Genomic DNA, 19813 nt, shown 5'->3' with positions numbered 1-19813 from the left:
TTACAACCCTTCTGCCTCTTCAGAAACACTCGGCAACCATCGGCGCACAACCGGGAAGTGTCTCCTCGGCTTTGTTTGTGATGTCACCTGTGATTAAATGAAAGCTCCCCCTCGGAGGAATAAATGCCCAATATACAATCTTTATGTGTGGGGCCCGTCACAGATTCAAAAAATAAATAAAAAATCTATTAAAATTCAAAAAAAATTCTCATGTGTGTACCGGGCCAAAAATCCATTGCCATAATCCAGCATGTGGTGTGTTGTCTTTTTTTGTTTTGTTTATATATATATATATATATATACACACATCTCATAACATATGGTTCTCACTTTCACTGTATATATATTACATATACATGATGAATTGTAAATGACAGACCTTTGTGATTAATTACACTTACAACAAACCATCTAAAAAGATGTGCAGCTTTAATTAAAAATAAAAACTTTTATTAAAACATGTTTTTAGTTAAAAGATAAAAATGGAAAATTTAACAATAAAAAAAAGGACGAAAAGAGCAGATAGAATATGGTTGCTGCAGGGTTGGCTTTAATTGGACTGCCATTGAGTTTTTATTAATCCAATAACCTCAAACCTACCCCCCTAAAACCAATTTTAACTCATTTACTGCCATTGACGGTTATAAACGTCAAAACATCATTTTAACTATTTCTATTAATTTTAACTTTTTTCCCCCTACTTTTTTTAACAAGAGTATGAAAACCTAGACTTTTTTTTAACTCAGGATTAATCACAAATTTTATATCTGTTCTAAATGTACAATAAAAAAATTCTAGGTTTTCATACTCTGTGGGGAAAAAAATGTTAAACCAATAGAAATAGTTCAAATGAATTTTTGACGTTTATAGCCGTCAATGGCAGTGAATGAGTTAAGTCTAATGCTCACCACTAACACTGTAACCCTAAAAATAAACCTAAACTCTCTCTAAACCCTTAACTCAAACTTGAAACCACTAAACATGACAATCAACCCCTACTCTCAACCCTATCCAAAAATCTAACTCATAACCTAAACTCCTGAACATAGTTCTAAATCTTAACCTCAATGCTAACCCCTAAATTTAACCCCAATCCCTTAATTTACCCCTAACCTTAACCTCTTAACCCAACGCCTCAGTCAACAGTGTAGTAAAGTGCGGGGAAGTTAACAAAGTGAGATTACAAGTGTACTGAAAGTGAACATGTTAAATTTGGTTGAATGGCAGTGATATCATTTTGAATTTCAACATCTGGAACTTGCAGATGTTTGTTTAAGTGCAGTTTTGACGTCAAATGAAATTCCTAGTGCTGCTCACTTTATATGTGCACAAGTAATTAAAAGGAGAAAAAAAATATCTTTGGTTAAACCATGTTAACAAAATGGCCACTGATTCAAACTATTTCAAACTGGTCCCAGTTAATAAATTCAAAGCACAACCCACCTTTTTTTAACATTAAAATACTGAGATCTTTACGTCCATTTTTTCCCGTGCTCTTTTACTGCATAAGGCAAAAAAAAATAATCAAAGTGCAACTTGAATTTTGTTGATCAGGTGCTGGTAAAAACTGTAAATAAAGGTAAAAGGTACTAACAAGCATGCCAGTACTATCCATAATAAAACTTGTTGAGGTAGTTTGACTTAACGTCAACAAACTCAAAATACAAAAAGTAGCAAACACCTACCTGACGGACTGAGTAGCGTACGACATGGATTAACACACACACTGCACAGTGACGATGAATAAAAACACCTCGCCCTCAATAAAAAGTCTCTGCGGCATGGCTACTGGAGCTCGCGCTTGAGCGTGTTGCGGGCGACGATCTGCTCGATGGCCACGTAAGTGCCTGCCAGGAAGCCCACCAGGCCCACCAGACTGATGGCCAAGTTTTTGGCAAGCGACGCCGGCGACAAACCCTCCGCGTGGAAGGTGAGCACCTGCAGGATGGGTGGGAAGATGAGCGCCAGGAAGCTGCTGCTGACCGAGCCCACCAGTGAGATGACAAGGTCCAGCTCCGGGATCAGGATGGCAAGGGCGCCTGATGAAGACAAAAACGCAGGGAATACGTTCACAAACGTGGATGTGAACAGTGTCTGCCCTATTCGTGTGTCACGTGTATAGTGTGAATTGGGGCTCTAAAGACTGGAATCAATCAACTCATTCACTCCCAAAAACGTATTTAGACGTTTTTTTGTGTTTGTTTTTTATAATAGGGCATACAGAAGGCTTTGATGCAGCTTCTGAAGTGAAGATCTCACTTGAAGCAATGATAGTCATTACAAAATCGGCCAGCGGGTGGCAGCAGAGTATAAGAGATCACCCAGGGCCATGTTGCAAAAAGCTCCTTTCCCCACGGTCTTAAACGGATGTGTGAATAATGATGAAACTTAGCTATATTCTAATGCTTAATTGCTGCAAAATGGAAACAGATACAAATGCACTTTTTTCCTGATGAAAGGAGACTATAATCTTTCTTTTGGTAGGTTGCATGTTTTTATAGCAATAGAACATAATATTCTGCCGGCCTTGCAAAATCAATCAAAATTCAGTAAAATAGCCGGGAGCGAAAGGGTCTGTGAAAATGGCTGGGAGTGAATGACTTACTAGTGACTCGAGTTCAACAATGCCTGCACGAAACTTGAGCACTTTAAGAAAATTCTTGCTTTAACCAGCATTAAAATTACAAAGTTGCTCCTCAAACGAAGTCATTGATTTGCAAAACTGCCCCCCAAAAAAACCTTATTTAGCGCCTTAAGTAGTCAGTTGACCGAACAAAACAAGCTGTGTGTTCTTATTGCATGTGTGAAGGAAAAAGTCATTTGCCCTCTTCGACAGGCGCATACAAACAAGCGACCATTACCAGGGTCTGACAAAAGCAAAGCAACGCAATCAATGGCAAACTGCTGCCAAATTAATCCAAAAGCCAACGCCAAGGTCGACTTTCATGTGACAGCAAGCAAAGGCCTCACTCAGCTGTGGAAGGACGCTCTTGAACAAACATTTAAGACTTTCCTGCACGTCAATCCAGGCGGGAGAAGAGGGAGCTGGGGAACTGAGGGCCGGGCCTACCTCAGGAGATGAAGCCCAGCTTTTAAGTCAAAGTGTATGAGTGTGGTTAAAAGGTTCAGTCGGCGTCTCCCTGGAGGCGAAAATGGCACCATTTGTCCACGCAACGACTTTCATGGTATAGAAACAAAAGAAGAAAAATCAACGATTTTCTCACGTCCTGCTGCTGGCATCTCAGGGAAGGAGACCACTTAACGCTAATGGCTAATGATGCAAGTCTAATGGATGAATGACGTTACGGAAGGACATTCAACCTCGTCTGCAGGCGTCATCTTGCAGGTTCTCCCTGGTTGTGATAGCTGGCTAAAGCTGATGCTAAAGTAGTACAAATGTAGATAAAATAGGTTATGCTTGCTGCCTTAAAGCTTATGGTTTATGTATTGTAGTTGCATTAGTAGGTTAAAGCCAATGCTAATGATATTTGTAAAAATAAAAAAAAATAAAAAAAATAGTGTATATGTAAAATGGAGGTGCACTGTTGTCATTTTAGTAGAAGCTAATGCTATGGCTAATTAGAACGTAAAACAGAGGTGTGCTGTGATTGTGCTAGCTAAAGCTAACATAACTGATACAAAAATAGGTCCACAATGCTGATGCAGTGTGCCGCAGCGTAAATGGCTGACTTGACTCATCTTGCAGAACACGTGTCGGCCAGTCACAAACTTTTGTTACCGACGTCAACAACACAACTTTGTCCTGAAACCACGTTCAAGTGAATCGACACGACTGAACAAGCTTCTACTAATACCAACTGGTACTTCTTTCATACAAGTCAAGACTCAAATAATTCCTTTCTCAGTGCTGAATGCTTTTTAAAGGTATCAAAATGGTTTAGGTAAGTGACTTTCTACCGAAGACGTTCAAGAGGATTTATTCAATCAGTTCGTTCAAGGAACAGTAGAATCAAATTGTGCTGCCGTGCTTGCTGATTTCATTCTAAACCTTTTGAATTCAATTGACCGTGATTGGCTCGACGGCCAGGAAGCTCCCAGCACTCGAGAGACCCTTGATTGAATCCCGGGAGTTGGGAATTTATTTTGCGGCCGTCACATTTGTTACTGATAAAACACTGGAGACGTAACACAAGATGAAACAATTATAAATGAAATGAAATCTGAAAGAAGAGACAAATGGGAAGTCACACCTTTGCAATGGACAATCTTCAAAGTCAACAAACTTTGACACCATGCTGTGCCTACATTAAATGGTGTAGAAAGAAAAAAAAAAGCTTTACGCCCATCCACCTCGGTCTAGGAAATCTGTTTCTATTTGGGGCTCATTTTAGCAAATTTTAGTAAATCAAAACATGCATCCTAAAAATGGCCTGAAATGGCTGCTTCAAATCAAAATTTCTGACATGGCTCCTGAAAACATTTTGTGCTTAGTTTTGTAATGATCAGTGAACCGGGTGGGAAGGACTGATTTTTTAATTTTCACTTTCAGTTAATGGGCATGGGCAAATTTTCTGAATTTGCATAAACAACAATGAAATTTGGAAGAAAAGAAAAAAAGGTCAACTTCCTTTTGAAATGTTAGGCAAGGGCTCTTAAGTTTTTATGCAGCAAGTCCTCATAGCCATGTTCAAAGAATTTCTTGGTGATTAATGAAATTGGTGTCAGGGACTACTTTTTTATTTATTTATTTTATTTCAAATAAATAAATAAATGGCCAATGACCCTACAATGGCTGCTTCAAACTATAATAGCTTCTTGTTTCATACCGATTGGTGAAACTACTTTCAGAGTAGTGTTAATTTTATCCGCCAGTTTTAAGCTGAGTCTCAGTTTTAGTCCAGTTTCAATCACGCTTGTTAGTTTTTTTCATAGCCAAGTCAACCCTCATCCCGTTTTTATTTAGTCAATTTTTAATCGACTATAAATCTAGCACTTAAGTCTTTATTTTATTTTATTCATCTAATTTTCGTCAACAAAAACTGTCAACATTTTAGTCTAGTTTTAGTCAGGACAATCATGATTTAACCACTGCATTTTTTTGTCAGCATTATTATTATTACATTTATTACGAGTGAATTACATTTTTGGGGGCCTCAACATGCCTGGAAACTCACCCATTGTTGCAGCTTAGCACATGTATCCTTCATTTTATGGCTAAGGTGATATATACATATTCCATATCCTTTTTTGTACATCATGAAAGCAGAGCAGCCAATCTATGGACATTTCTGAACAATTTATCAGAATTTTCATATTTTTCAACTTCTGTCAGGAACATTACAGTGGGTGAGAGTATTAACAGGAACATTAACAGGAACAGTGTGCCTATTAAGTCAGAAAGGACTCAACACTTTTACACTAGTTTTATTTAAAGAGCTTTTTTTAAGTTGTGTTTTCATATATTGCAATCTTATTGCCAAGTTGTATTGACAGGCAATGAAGTTATGCTGCTCAACTTCCCACAAATGTTTTTGTGAGTGATTTTGATGAATAAGGTAAACCAGCTCTTTGAACCTAGCATGAAAGTAAGTGCCATTAGCTTTGTGGTTATTGAGTAACACTTAAGGGACCTTATTTTTGTGCCTTTACAAGCACATTTATTTCTGAGAAATGCAAGAAAAAAAATCCTGTGCAAACATGAAGGTTTCACTTCTCCGGAATATTAAAACCAACAAGATGACTTTCTCCATAAGCACTAACAAATCACAAGTATACTGGGACGTGTGAAAGATTTTATCAGCATAACTAAGCCCAACTGGATTTATGAAAGGGTCGGTACGAGGGGACGATTGGGGGACGATTAAACGCGGAGTTAACGAACACAGTTCAGCAGCTTGTATGACACTTTTAGTGGGAGAATAAAATGCAACTCACAGATTGTAAATAACAGACATTGTCAGACCCCATTGCCATTTAGTTGGTTTATTTATTTATTTTGAGGGGTCATGGTTGTACAGTATAATATGAGCAGTGGATATTTGTGCGAGACTAAGAAAAAGCAGGAGGGATAGTTTACCTTGCCATGTAAACAGCGCGCTTGAAATACATGATTGCCAAAAATTGTAGGGCTGTGAGTGTGAAGTATGACAAAAAAGATGTTTTGCTGCTTGTTTAGCCCGCGTTGCATGAATAAATCCATACAAATGTGTCCTGAAATGATGATTTTGAAATGATTGACGTCTGCCTCAATGCGAAAAATGGGAAAGCATAATCAAGATTCCCAGGAGAACGATGGGAATTTTTTTTACAACAGATTATGAGGAAAACTATATGAATACTGACCTTTATCGTGGTGCAGTAGTTCTCAAACGGAGGCCCTGTAACTAGGGGTCTGCAAAATCATTTGCAAAAAATGATGCCGCATCACTTATGCATATGAAGATTGGCGTGACAAAAAACAAAACAAAACAAGAGCTGCAAGCAGATATAAAGGGCCCAGGCCACTTTGGGGTACTGGCACGTTGGTGTAGTGGCACAGTGGAAGCAGAATTTAGATGAAAATGGCATAATAAACCTTTACATATGGATTTGTTTTTGCCATTTGTGTGATGTGTGTGTGTGTATATATATATATATATATATATATATATATATATATATATATATATATATATATATACACACATACATACACATACATATATAAAATATGATGTGTGTGTGTGTGTGTGTGTGTGTGTGTGTGTGTGTGTGTGCGTGTGTATACACATCATAGTTTTACTCATAGCACGATATTGCTTTTATTGTCCAGAGAGGGCATCATAAAGAGATAAATAAAAGTACATATGTTTGGATTGTTCTGAGGTCACTGAACATTTTGAGTGGTGGAAAGTAAAAAAAAAATTCATAAATGACAGTTATCACACTTACAGAAGAGTATCCAAATTTGGGAGAAAATACCTTAGGTGTCGTAAAAAAAAAATTGGCGACCCAAGGGCTAGGTGGCGCTATATTTATAACTGACTACTGTCATAGAGATACCTTCAGGTCGTGACTATAAACATACAAGAGAAGTTTGGGATTTTTTGGAGCATGTACCGGGGGAGTTATTACGTATTTTGTCTTTCATAGCAAAGGAAATATGAAGCACAAAATATGATGCCCCGCCCCCGTCATACAGTATTTAGAAAACTCAAGATTTTTCCCCGTTTGATGGCCCAGGTCTTGACATGGTCCAGGCCAAGATTGAAGTCAATTGGATCAAACGTGTAGGAGAAATGAGCAAGAGTATATACCCCCTGTAAATGTTCAAAAATTGGGCAAAGGCATGGTTAAACATACGCTAGCTCAAAACATATGGTAGCATGCTATTATGCCAAAACAAATGCAGTTGTACTTAAAGTATATAACAATGTACTCGCGTTGCTTTTGAGCAATCCTAATCCACAAATCCTTCATTGTCCTCATGATCTTCTGTATACAAAACAAACAACTGGACAAGTTCTCCATCAAACACGCCAGGCTCCGTCTCATTATCAAAGTCAGTCTTGTTGTCGTGTCCTCGGAAATTATGCCGTTCGTCCAAGCATTCACGATTGTAACGAATATTGCCCGTCACCCTCATCTTTTGTCTCCTCTTTTTTTTGTTGTGGCTTTTTAAACATTTCCCCCCGGAGGAATGTGTGCACGTACCTTGATGGACTAACCCTGTGTTTCCTCAAACCAACCAGAGACAGTTCAAAAAGGAAAAACTCTTTGAACTTCCCTCCAGCAAGGGACAGAATTTCATTTTTACAACCCACAGGAAACACATGCCTCAGCGCCTACCGAGATCTAAAAGCCTGTTCAGCAAGCAGACTAGCGATAGGACTTCTTATCAGTCCCCAGACCACTTTTATAGTCTGGTCTATCTACAGGGATCAGCTATGTGTTTTTTGGAAAGACCGCCCCTCGGAAGTTATACGGTACTACAGTGCCCTCCAGCGGTCACTATCGGTATTATCCTCCAGAATCCTGCCGCTCGTAATTAATCGAAAGTCTACCTAATTCGGGACATGAACGGACTCTATATGTACTTGACGGACATCGAGTGACTTCTGTTATTTATCTTTGTACTAGGGGTGCACCGATCGATCGGCCGGACGATTTATCGGCCCCGATTTCCTTAGTTTTGGGAGATCGGTGATCGGCCGATCCCTTAAATATAAATCGATATTTTCCACCAATCTCATCTTCCTCCTCAGAGGTCTGAAAAAGTCAGCCACCGTCCTTCAATTTTATTTCAGAGAACTACTTCTGATAAAAATTCTCAAATGCTATCCCAAAAGCTTGGCTTCATTCCACCAAGTCTGCTTCAAACGCACGGAAAAGGCGGTGACTGCTTGACCACTTTGGTTTATGCAAGCATAAAGCCAACGCGCAGAGGAACTTCCTCCTCTGCTTTTTACCTAAGCTCTTTGTCCCCGCTTCTTGCCCCATGAACTCCTCCTGACCATCACGAGAGACATGGTCACCGAACACGCTGAGAGCAACCACGTGGCTTTCTTCTTTGAGCCCCGGACACCGTGTGCCCCAAAGCGTGCTCACGCAAGAACTCAACCACACGCGTGTCAGTTCCTGCCAAGAACCGATCCACCTACCGCCTGCTCTCTGAATCACGCAGCGTCCCGCTGACCCGGTTCCACGACGGCTGTTACGCACCAAGCCGCTGTGCGCCAGCGACACACGGACTTCTACTCCAGCCGTGAGCCAGCAACGCCCTGCAGCACCCAAACCAACTGAACTGGACTTCACGCGCCTCAGACTTTGTTGCGGCCTCTCAGCCGCGCTTGCTCTTCACCACCAACCGGGACTTGTGCCATCCGAGGACCTGCCGCGGCCTCCACGCCGCGCACGCACATCACCACCAAACAGGGACCTGCCGCGGCCTCTCAGCCTTGCGTCCATCACCATCAGCCAGAGAATCCGGTGCAGCATTCCAGGAGTGCGCGCCGACCGCCCTCCCCTGCAACGGAGTTTTCTTCAACTGAGGATCGACGCTCTCCGAGTCCTTCTTTCCCGAGCACCTGAACCAGTCCGTAAGTGTGCCATTCATAGCAATCTGACCATACCACTGGCGCAACGCTTTGATCCAAATATATAAGGATTGACAGGTCAAAACGCTTCCATTTTTTTCCCCCATCCACCTTTTTCATTACCTTTATATTTTAGTTTGTTAGGTTGCATGTTTTATTTTTATCTAATATTTGCATTTTAATTCCATTTCATTAATAGGTTAGGCTGTGACTGATATATTTGTGTGTTTACTAAAAAATGTGTTGTCTATAGATTTAATTTCTGCCGAATCATTTGTGTTTTCTGAGTGGATTAGTAATTCTGTTATTAAAGCAAAGAACTCCTTAATTAACTATAGTAGCAACTTCAGATTATGAATACTTTCTTGTATCTAAGCAATGTGTCACAAGAAGTCCTCCCACACAGTCAGTCAGATTTTGGACCTTGGTCCACACACAAGGCGCACCTCACTATTAGGCGCACCGTCGATTTTTGAGAACATTTAAGGCTTTAAAGTGCACCTTATAGTCGTGAAAATACGGTACATACCCTGAGTGTCAGGTGTCTAAACTTCCAACGTGTCGGCATATGTCTCTCTCAAAATCGACGGGATAAGCCAAGATTCCCACCCTAATCTTTATTGTCGTCTCATCTACCTGCATTCGTGTAGTTTTTTATATTGAATATTTGCAACTTGAAAGCACATACCACGGGTCAAACGTTTCCAACCTTCCTGATGTTGCAAAGTGTTAATGGCATTGGGAACCATGTCTTTGGAAAAGTTCAACATGACTGCCTTCCACGGGCTCCCGTTATACGGAAAATAATGTGATAATTATTTTGCTTGTGCAGTCTTTCTGTCACTAGTCGCTTTTTGGAAAAAAAATTGCTAACACTGACTGCTAGAACTATTTCATGTGCAATTAAAAAGTACTGTGCACTGTTTTGCAATAAACCAAGATGATAACATTGAAGGTGTATGCAGTTTGTTATGAAAACAAATATTTGGATCAGCAGTCCAGACAATTTTAAAGATCGGGGATCGTGATCAGCAAGAAAATTATGATTGGTACACCCTTTGTGTACATCAAATGATACTTCTAGAATAGCCTGTCTGCCTTTCCTGCACCAACAAAATGAGAAATCATCTCATACAATTTTATCTTTAAAAGGAACCCCGACTGTCAAACAAGTTTGCTCTATATTATTTATTTGGTTGTTAGTAACATAACTGAGATTCATTTTTCAAAAATCATTTCCAGTTTAGTACATTTTGTAGAAACTTTATTTGGATGTACGCCGCCATTGTTATTTACGTCGCAAGGCATTCCGTGTGTAGTGACGTAGAATGGTGGCTATAAAGAAAGCAAGGTAAGCCTCCGTAGCGTTCCTAAAGGGACGATCAAAACTCTTGAATGTGTCTGGTTAAAGACGAGAGCACAGCGTGGGGGAGTGTGACTCTCCTGATTGCATGTTGTTTGTTTAGGAACGCTACGAAGGCTTACCTTGCTTGGAAAAGCAAACCAGCAGCAGGAGGTGAACCAGCTGGTAGTATTAAAAGGTGAACAAACATCCCAAAAGGGAAAGGCTAAGAATGTGACAGGCCCATCGAGCGGCGGCACGAGGATCACCTGCAGCATGCCACCTTTGCACTGAAAGCTCGCAAAACGCTCTCCCGTCCTTTCTGGTTGGCGTCAACGACACAAGAGTGCATGCGAGCCTCTCTGGAGAAGAAACACCAATGAAACCAGCGGACAACAGTGCACCTCGAAATGGTGTATTATATCCAGTGAGAACAATCCACAAAAGTTTCCCATTCATGTACTCAACAATATTTGCACAACGTTGTATGCCTTCATTTTGTCAAAAGGGACGTCAACCACCAAAAAATAATTCTTGACAATAATATGTTCAATGCAGCCCCACTAGCCTGAATACGATATTCTGGCTAATATTGCGTTAGTTGAATATGAGTTAAGTAGCAAAATCCAGCCGTTTTTGTCAATATCAGAAGGTGGCCATTTGGTCACTTGCTGTCAAGTGAAAACCATATCACAGTGGGCTCAGGCAACTACCAATCACAGCTCAGCTTCAGAAAACAGGTGAGCTGTGATTGGCCGTTGCCTGAGCTCTGAGCAAATGTGATGTCATCTTCAGTCGACAGCAAGTGGCAAAATAGCCGCTCCCTGAGATGGATAAAAACGTCTGGATTTCGCTTCATAACTCATGTTCCACAAATGTAATATTAATCAGAATGTCGTGTTTAGACTAGTGAGGTCACATATAACATATTAGTGTCAAGAAATGTTAAAGTTGACTTCCCCTTTAAGTTTTATACGGATGCACATTGTCATTAGTGACGCCGCTTTCCTTCAAACAAGCCAGAAATAACACAGAAGATGATGTTAACAAGCTAGCAGGCTAAGCCAATGAAATATGGGCTGATGGGGCAAGGGACTTCGTGTGCCCATGCAGACCCTTTTAAGAAATATAGCAACCTTGCTCGGTGCTAACGGCTAACCAGAAGCCTACCAAGTGAATTCAGGGAAGAGGTGGTGGTGCTTCACAGTCCAAATGGCTCCTCCACTGGAGCTTTAATTCTTCTCTTTAAATCATCTTAAAACATTGTATATTGAGAAGATAACTGAATACGGATTTTGGATTCATATTGTCTGTGTGATACGTTTTCTCATTCCAGATTAGAAAAGCAGGCAAGTAGGCAAACCCTGTTTGACAACCGCAGCAGCAAAAACACCAAAGTGTCTCCCTGGGGAACGGCCGGGAACCAGGAAGCACTACCTGATCAGCTCAAAGAACGAAATCCTCTGAGGCATTCGCTATGCCTACGTCCAGAAAACGATTCCCCGCTTCAGTCTCACTTTGTACCCTTGTGCAAAAGCATTTCGGCACGGCCCTTCTCGTCTCGTTCCCCTGGCCACCCTCATCCCAACCCGGTGCTTGTCTTCTGAATTCTGCATTCAATGCACAACATTGCTAATTAAATCACGGGCTGCCTGCGGAATGACCCACGGACGTGAAGTGGTGCATGTATGGATTTATTCCCTTTTATTGGCTTATCAACATGCATGTGCGTAACGCTGTCCGCGTGAGTTGCTATAGGGTCCAATCACGGCTTAATGAAGGAAAGTCCCGAGGCGAGCGCAGCCGAAGCTGGGGCACGGGGATTCTGCTGAGACCCTCATTCGTGCCGCGGTTTTGCCCTTGACTCGCTCACAACCATTCCCATAATGGCTGTTTATCCAAAGAAGGTAGACTACGCATTCAGTAAGCAACCACTTTTGTAGAGTTGTGTAGCGCTCTGAACAAAAACCTCCCTTTAGAATAATTAAAAGGTTATTTTTTAAATTGCTAGACAGAGAGATGCAAATTGAGCAAACAAGAATGATTATCAGTGAGTATATGTTTACATGCAGTCAAAACCCTTTTAAAATCCGAATATTGGAAGTCTTCAGGTTTTTAAAAGGCCATATTAACACATGCAGAAACCCAAATATGCTCTTATTTGTGTTTTTAAAAACTTATTTCCTATTTTTATTTGCCTTCAAACGTGTCACTTGAGTTATGAATCTTTTATTTCTGCATCTCACAATGGCTTCTGCTCGTCCAAAATTCATGCCACTATAAATGAGCACTCTTGCTTTGTTTTTTTGTTCTCTGTCATAGATGAAGCAAGAATCCTGTTTGCAGCTTGATATGACAAACTTAGCGCATCTATTTTCATTGTTTTTCCCTCTGAATTTTGAGTAAATGTTTCTTCAAAATTCTTATGCATCATCTTGTGATGCCATTTCAAGTGTTTACTGTTCATCACAGCTCAGTCTCCTCACATATTAAAGCACATTGGTCTTGTGCCGGTTGGAGAGAGAATGAATGCACATTTTCATTCTATTTGGACTTTTACTGTTCACTTTTCTTTTACCAGCGAATATGAAACCAGAAAACCATGGATTATTTGTTTTATGTTTGAATTTGAAATGCCCTACTGTGTAACTGGTCTTTGAATGCACCTCATGTCTCACGCGGACCACGAGTGACATCAGTGTTTACAGTACTTATGACCCACGTTTTATAGATGAACCACAAAGGTTGCGTATATTACAAACAATAAGACAACTATCCAATTAAAAGCATCTGCCTGTGACATGGCACAAGTGAAATGAGCGATCAGCCCGCTTTCGCTTCACACACACGATACATTTTTTCCATATTTTAAGCTTGCAATTGCTTGATGGTTATGACCCAACCGGCCATACATATCGTGTTTGACAACAGCAACTAACAGCATTTATATTTCCACATGTAGGGATAAAATGGATTAGCGCTCCGTCTCTATTGTTAAAATGCACCGAGCGTGAATACCGTTAATATGGGAGATCAAGGAAGCCGGCGAAGTACACATCCAGACTCGGATGTTTGTTTGTTTGTTTAAACGGGAAGGACTTAACCTGACCCGCATCACACAGTGGCTTCCGCCTTCTCTGCGGCAGCTGATGCGCCGCGCACAGTCCACCTCTGTAAAAGAGTTGGAGCATTTTTTCGCTGCCCTGTCAATTTGAAATACATTCTTGTTTTTTCTCAATAACGGAATGGATATGTATTCATTTATTTTATTTTGTATTTATAAAATTCACCAATTACTTGAAAAAGATAATCAACAGATTAATCTGTGATTAAAATAATTGTTAGTTGCAGACCATTTTAAGTGTGGAAAAGGTCAAATTTATTTCACCTGTAAAGGTTATCATTAAGTTATGTGTGTTACTTCACCACAACTCTGCTCAAACTTGAAAAACTGTCTGATGAATTGTTGAGCGCAAAGGACAACTCGATTCTTTGTGTTCTTTGATTATTTATTTTCTTGAAGATGGAATGGTGGAACAGTTGAATAGGGTAAATTGGAACAGTTTGGAACAGGTGGGAATGTGCTTTCCAGGGGTGCGCAGGTGAATGCGGTCCTTCTTATAGCACTTCCTGTTTCTAGGTTCCACTATTTGTGTCTGTGTGTGCTCGCCCTCTGCAGGTTGGGAGGGCATGCTGAATGTGCTTAATGGGATATTGGTGTTTGACACCTCCTGGTTCTTCAACCCAAGGAGGTCACTCTAGTTCTTATGTGCTTGATTCAGTTCTTCAATCAATCAATTCTAAACTGGGTGCTGCTCTCAACTGGAAGAAGGACAACTATTCGTCTGACATCCCTGTGAAGAACTGTTGCGGGTATCTTGGTTGATGACTTTTTCATCTTTTGGATGGACTGCACAGTTGAGACTGGGTAGCTGGGAAACGTTCTGACGTACACATCCCTTACAATTCCCTTCTGGTCAGTGTTGACGTCAACAACTCTGGCAAGCTTGAACTGTCCTCTCGGGGCGTTTTGGTCAGCCAGCCAGATAACATCTCTGATAGCCACATTTTTGTGTGCAGTGTGCCATTTGGCCCTGATGAACAAGTTTGGCCCAGCTAATTGGCTCCATTTCCTCCAAAACCGGTCAACTTCTGTTTGGATAGCTCTTAACCTCTTGTAAGAGTAGCCTTCAAAATCAAAGGTGCCTGGATCTCCACTAGATCCAGTTCTTCCAAGCAAAAGTGAATTTGGGCTGATGTAATTTACACAGTCCTCCCGGCTCTGAAATCTGGCATTAATCTACCTTTTATTGGTAAGGTTAGCGGCCATATAAAGGAAGGTTTGAAATTCACCCCATGTGAAGACTGCATTACCTCCCAGATTCTGCAACGCGCGCTTTATGGTGAGGACAGCAGCTTCGGCAGCTCTGTTCCTGTGAGGGGAGTCTGCGTGATGGATTTTCCAGCTCCATTCTGTGCGGTGTTTGGTAGCCTAATTTTCCACAGTTTCCTTGGATGGCCTCTTAATGCTATGAATCGTTGGTAGGCCAACAAGAACCCTTCAGTTGACTGATCACTGACAAGGTCTGTGTGCACAGCTCTGGATGCCACTAGGTTCCACTAGTTGTGTCTGTGTGTGCTTGCCCTCTGCGGGTTGGGAGGAGCATGCTGAACGTGCTCAAGGGGATGATGGGATGATATTGGTGTTTGACGCAACAGTACCTTTTAGGTTTATCCTGTAATTTCACCCGAAAGTCCATTATCCCTAATTGTTTTTAATTGTGTATTGTAAGGACATATTTTATTCCACTCCTCTGCATTATTACTCAGTGTCATTGTGTCCCTTGAAATGTATTAGTTATTGTCATTAGAAATGAAGTAGGGGAAGTTAGCGCCACTCTTTCAATAGCAGCTCCACGCCAGAGCAAAAAGTGTCTAAAGTCATTCACTTTCAGGGCTGGATGATTATAAGTGTTGGCTGTAGATGGCAGAACATGCCATTATTTTACACAAATGTCTCAGCTGAAATCACATGCAGATTTTTTTGTACTACGAATAGTGACCTTTAAATCAAGTCTTGGTGGTAATTGTCTCCAATGGGATTCGGGAGTAATACTTTCAGGAATGTGTTGTGTATCGCCATAAAATGCCTACAGAAGAAATGTGTGATTTAATAGCTTTATATGTAATGAATGCAGATAATTATTGGAAAGGGCCCTTAAATAATTAGCGACATAAAAACATGCGTGCCCAGCTTATGAACACAAATGTTTTTATTGGGCCTAAACAAAACAACGCAATTGCAATTGCACACTGCTCATGAATACAAGCAAATGAATACAATGCATCTTTTTTTTTTAATGGTTGAACCATCATAACATTTTCATTTTCTTTATGTGACCAAAAACATTTGAGATATAACATCCATGATAAGTTATCAATAAAGTACTTGTCACAGGCCACACCAAATGACAAATATCTTTCAATTGACAAACTTATTAGATCAAATTTCCCACTGTGGTAATATGACCACATTTAAGCAAGAAAATACCACAAGGATTAACAATAGAATAACCAAACTTTGGCTGATGCCTAAGAAGATGAATTGTAAGCTGAATGTGATCTTCAAAGTTGAGGTTACATGATTTTATCTGTTGAGAGGTCAAACTTCCTAAAGTTTTAAAGGGTTCAAATCTCGGACGATGACCTTACCTGCAATTAAAATTGACTTTTCCACTGATATTTAACAGTTCCTGAAATTTTCTGGTTAATATATCTATGGGCATTTGAAAGACGCATTAAACGCAAGTACCAAAACTTTAAACCCGCTTAACTCAAAACTATGGATTTCAACCTTCCAACAATGAATTTGCTGTAACTTTGTCAATTTTTTAGGTACGTCCATGTATTATATATCCTTTTAAAGGAAATGATGAGGACCCTTTTGCCAGAGCCGGCTGGTCACATGATCATTACAAAATTCCCACTTACTTACATTGACTTCTGGATGAGTCAATTTGGGCAAATTCATGACAAAGTGGCATAAAACCCTTAAGTTTTAAAGTGTACCTCCAGTTACCCATTTCAATATTTTGGAAGATATTTGATAAATATCCGGTGTTCCTATATTTGTGTTTAGTCTTGTATTTGCCAGAGTAATTCTGCTGGTTAATTTTATTGCTCATTACCATGTTGGGGCGGATGTGACATCACCACATTGACAGACCGACACTCACATCCATTATTTACTATTGCGTGACATGCTAGATCGCTTTCCTATGGATGTAAATCAGTCATCTTGACTCGGATATGGCGGGAGATTACTTACATGCGCATAAAGCATCTCGTCTGTTGTGTCACATCTGTCAGGAAACGGGCGTCATCAGGGATGGATTGATGGACCTTCCGTCAGTATTGACTCGAGAGTTGCGAGAATTACTCAAATTTGTCACAAAAAAAATGCCGCATTGAACTGCTGGAGATGGCTGAGCCAAGACGGCTTTCAACGTGGTGATGTCATGGCTTCGCTCCTTGCAGGCAGGTATGGCTGCGAGCACTGGCTATCATGGTGTCTCGACAAATATGTTCCTGGAGCTAATATAACCTTGCTTTAATACAACTACCACAAGTAGACTTAAACCGATTCTTAACTTGGGTCATTCGGTACAAATCTATAATCCAATTAAATCCTCTATGTTGATATACAGGTGGTTAGATTTTTTTCTTGTGACATACATTACGTATCATGTTATTATCTCGAGTTTTGGACAGGAGTGATACTGGTTTGGCGGCAGTGTGCATGTCTGATGTTGCTCACCGTGGTCTAAGGAACACTCGGAAAGTTTGCGTGAATGCTCAGACGCATGACAAATTACAGGAAACATTGTTTATGACCTTTATTTTAACTAGTTAATTACCTTTTCGGGGGCCTCAACAAACCTAGTAACACTGCTTTTTGTCCAAGCGTGTTGAAATTGTATGTTGTAGGGGTTAATGTTAATTTTATTCCTGTATGCAAGTACAACAGTCTAGTGCTGTTTTCAGTTAGTGTTGTTTTTTTTAAATACTTTCGTCAAATGTTTGTTGGGTCTTTTGGGGGCCCTGGGATGTATTAATGGCATTTCCAAACCATTTCAATGGACCCCTAATGTGCAAGTACCACAACAAGGTCCGGGCTGCAAGGGCCCTTTATAGCTGCTTACAGCTAAAGGTTTATTTGTTACTGAAATGGTGGATCGAAACTGTGAAGAAAAAGGGGGGAAAAAACAAAAGAAATACTGCGCTGCTAAATGTGTGAAACACTACAATCACCTGATTACCGAGTCAATGTTCATTGATTTCTGTGTATCAGCAACAGGCTCAATGACTACTACTACAGGAGCAGCATCAACAATAAACTAAGATTAATAGGGTCCAAGCACGCAGTGTGAAATTGCTTTGTTTGCCATTTTTATTCTTAGGCCAATTAAATCAAATATTTAGCCTCCCATGTTCCTCCTACTGAATGTTTTGAAACTTCAGCCGGCCAGTTCATGTAGCAACATGAAATTTGGTAGACGTGGAGGACCCACAAAAATGTCTCAAAAAGACACAGAAAGTCTGCCATAGGGTTATTTTGGTCATTTTTGGGGTCTTTCAAAAGACTTATTTTAGAAATTTTATCCGATTTCAGGTGGCACGGTGGGCGACAGGTTAGCACATCCGCCTCACAGTGCAGAGGTTGTGTGTTTGACTACGGGCTCTGGCATTACTGTGTGGAGTTTGTATGTTTTCCCTGTGCCTGCATGGGTTTTTGCCGGGTACTCCGGTTTCCTCCCACATTCCAAAAACATGCATGGTAGGTTCATTGAACACTCTAAATTGTCCATAGGTGCAATTGTGAGTGTGAATGGTGGTTCCTCTATGTGTGTCCTGTGATTGGCTGGCGACCAGTTCCCCAACTACCAACCGAAGACAGCTGGGATAGGCTCTAGCACACACGTGACCCTAGTGAGGAAAAGCCGTTCAGAGAGTGGATGGATGGATGGGTGGGTGGATATCAGAATACAGAAAATTTGAATGACAGCACACTGTGTAACATTTGAGTCTGCCATTTTATGTTTGGCTAGAAGATGGCGGTGAATTTAGATAATTTTTGGTAACACCTACTGATTTATTTATTTTTATCAGCCGCTGAAGCCAGATGGACTTACAAAATTAATTTGGTAACAATGTCGATCATGCATAGAACCCACAAAAAAGGCTCTATGGCCCATGTTATAACAGACACAGGAAGTCTGCCCTTTTGGTCGTCATTGCATTTGGGAGGAGCATGGTGGTGAAGTTTGGTGATTGACCACAATAATAATGCATCAGATCTATTGCTTTTCTAGACACTCAAAGACGCTTTACAATGGAATGGATACATTATTCATGCACTCACAGATTCACACTGTGGTGGCGGTAAACTACTTTAGTAGCCACAGCTGCCTTGTGGCAGGCTGACGGAAGCGTGGCTGCCAGTGTGCGCCTACGACACCTCTGACCACCACCAAACATTTGTACCTTCCATACACCATTGTGAGTAGCACTGGAGGCAATGTGTGTAAAGTGTCTTGCCCAAGGACACAACGACAAATGACTTGGGGAGAGCGAGGTTCGAACAGCCAACCTTCGGGTTACTGAACGACCGTCTCTACACCCTGAGCCACGGCCGCCACTCAACACCAAAAAAAAACAACAACACCAAACTAATAATACAAACAATTATATCATAGCTTGACCAAACGTATTGAAGATACAGAGGTAAGCTTCACTTGTCAATTTTGAAATTTGGCAAGGCTGTCTATCAAGAGTTGACCCACATGAAATGCTCAAGAACCCCGGCAAACTGCCGCTTCGGTGTGTAGCGTCACTCGTGCTTCAAAGACAAACTCACCAAGCTATTTTGTCTGACTAATACCAAATTTTAAACCCGTATTCTAGACAGATAGGTTAACGACAAATTAAGAAAAAGTTTTACTTTTCATTATTACGTGTGGCACATGGCAAATAAGTTTGCCCATAAGATATGAAACTATTGACAGAGCTTGACCAAAATGTCTCACGTGTGATTCACAGCCGCCCTCAATTCTCAGATGTGTGTAAATCCAATAACGCCACTCTGAAAGCTCTGATTTCATCTGCCCACATTGGGGTTGTCAGTTCCCATTCATCGCTCACAACTTTAATTATGGTATCATTCTGAGTCATACTGCATTGAAAGGGGAGTATTTTCTTTGAGCTCCTATTTGACGTGCAAATTAACACAGGCATAAAAAAAGGCACCCTTTTGAAAGAGCAGTGACACTATAGTTGTATGAAAGAAAATAAAAATGTTAAAAAGTTTTTGCCACAGCAATTTGGACTGCGGGCCAAGCAGCGGGATTGCAGACATATAATTCATTGATTCATAATT

At 40.7% G+C, this 19813-nt stretch overlaps 1 protein-coding gene across 1 annotated transcript in view; it reads right to left on the bottom strand.

Moving 5' to 3' along the window:
* Window positions 1-412: 412 nt before the first annotated feature.
* slc36a1 (solute carrier family 36 member 1) overlaps window positions 413-19813 on the bottom strand; it is a 37049-nt gene continuing 17648 nt past the window's right edge. Inside the window, exon 12 of the mRNA XM_077578468.1 lies at window positions 413-2039. Within this exon, the coding sequence (XP_077434594.1) occupies window positions 1786-2039 (254 nt within the window). The 3' untranslated portion in view covers window positions 413-1785. The remainder of the gene's footprint in view (window positions 2040-19813) is intronic.

This window comes from Vanacampus margaritifer, chromosome 10 (assembly GCF_051991255.1).
Source record: "Vanacampus margaritifer isolate UIUO_Vmar chromosome 10, RoL_Vmar_1.0, whole genome shotgun sequence".
NCBI classification, from domain to species: domain Eukaryota; kingdom Metazoa; phylum Chordata; class Actinopteri; order Syngnathiformes; family Syngnathidae; genus Vanacampus; species Vanacampus margaritifer.
Note: the sequence above shows the minus strand (reverse complement) of the source record. Positions and strands in the feature narration are given on the sequence as shown.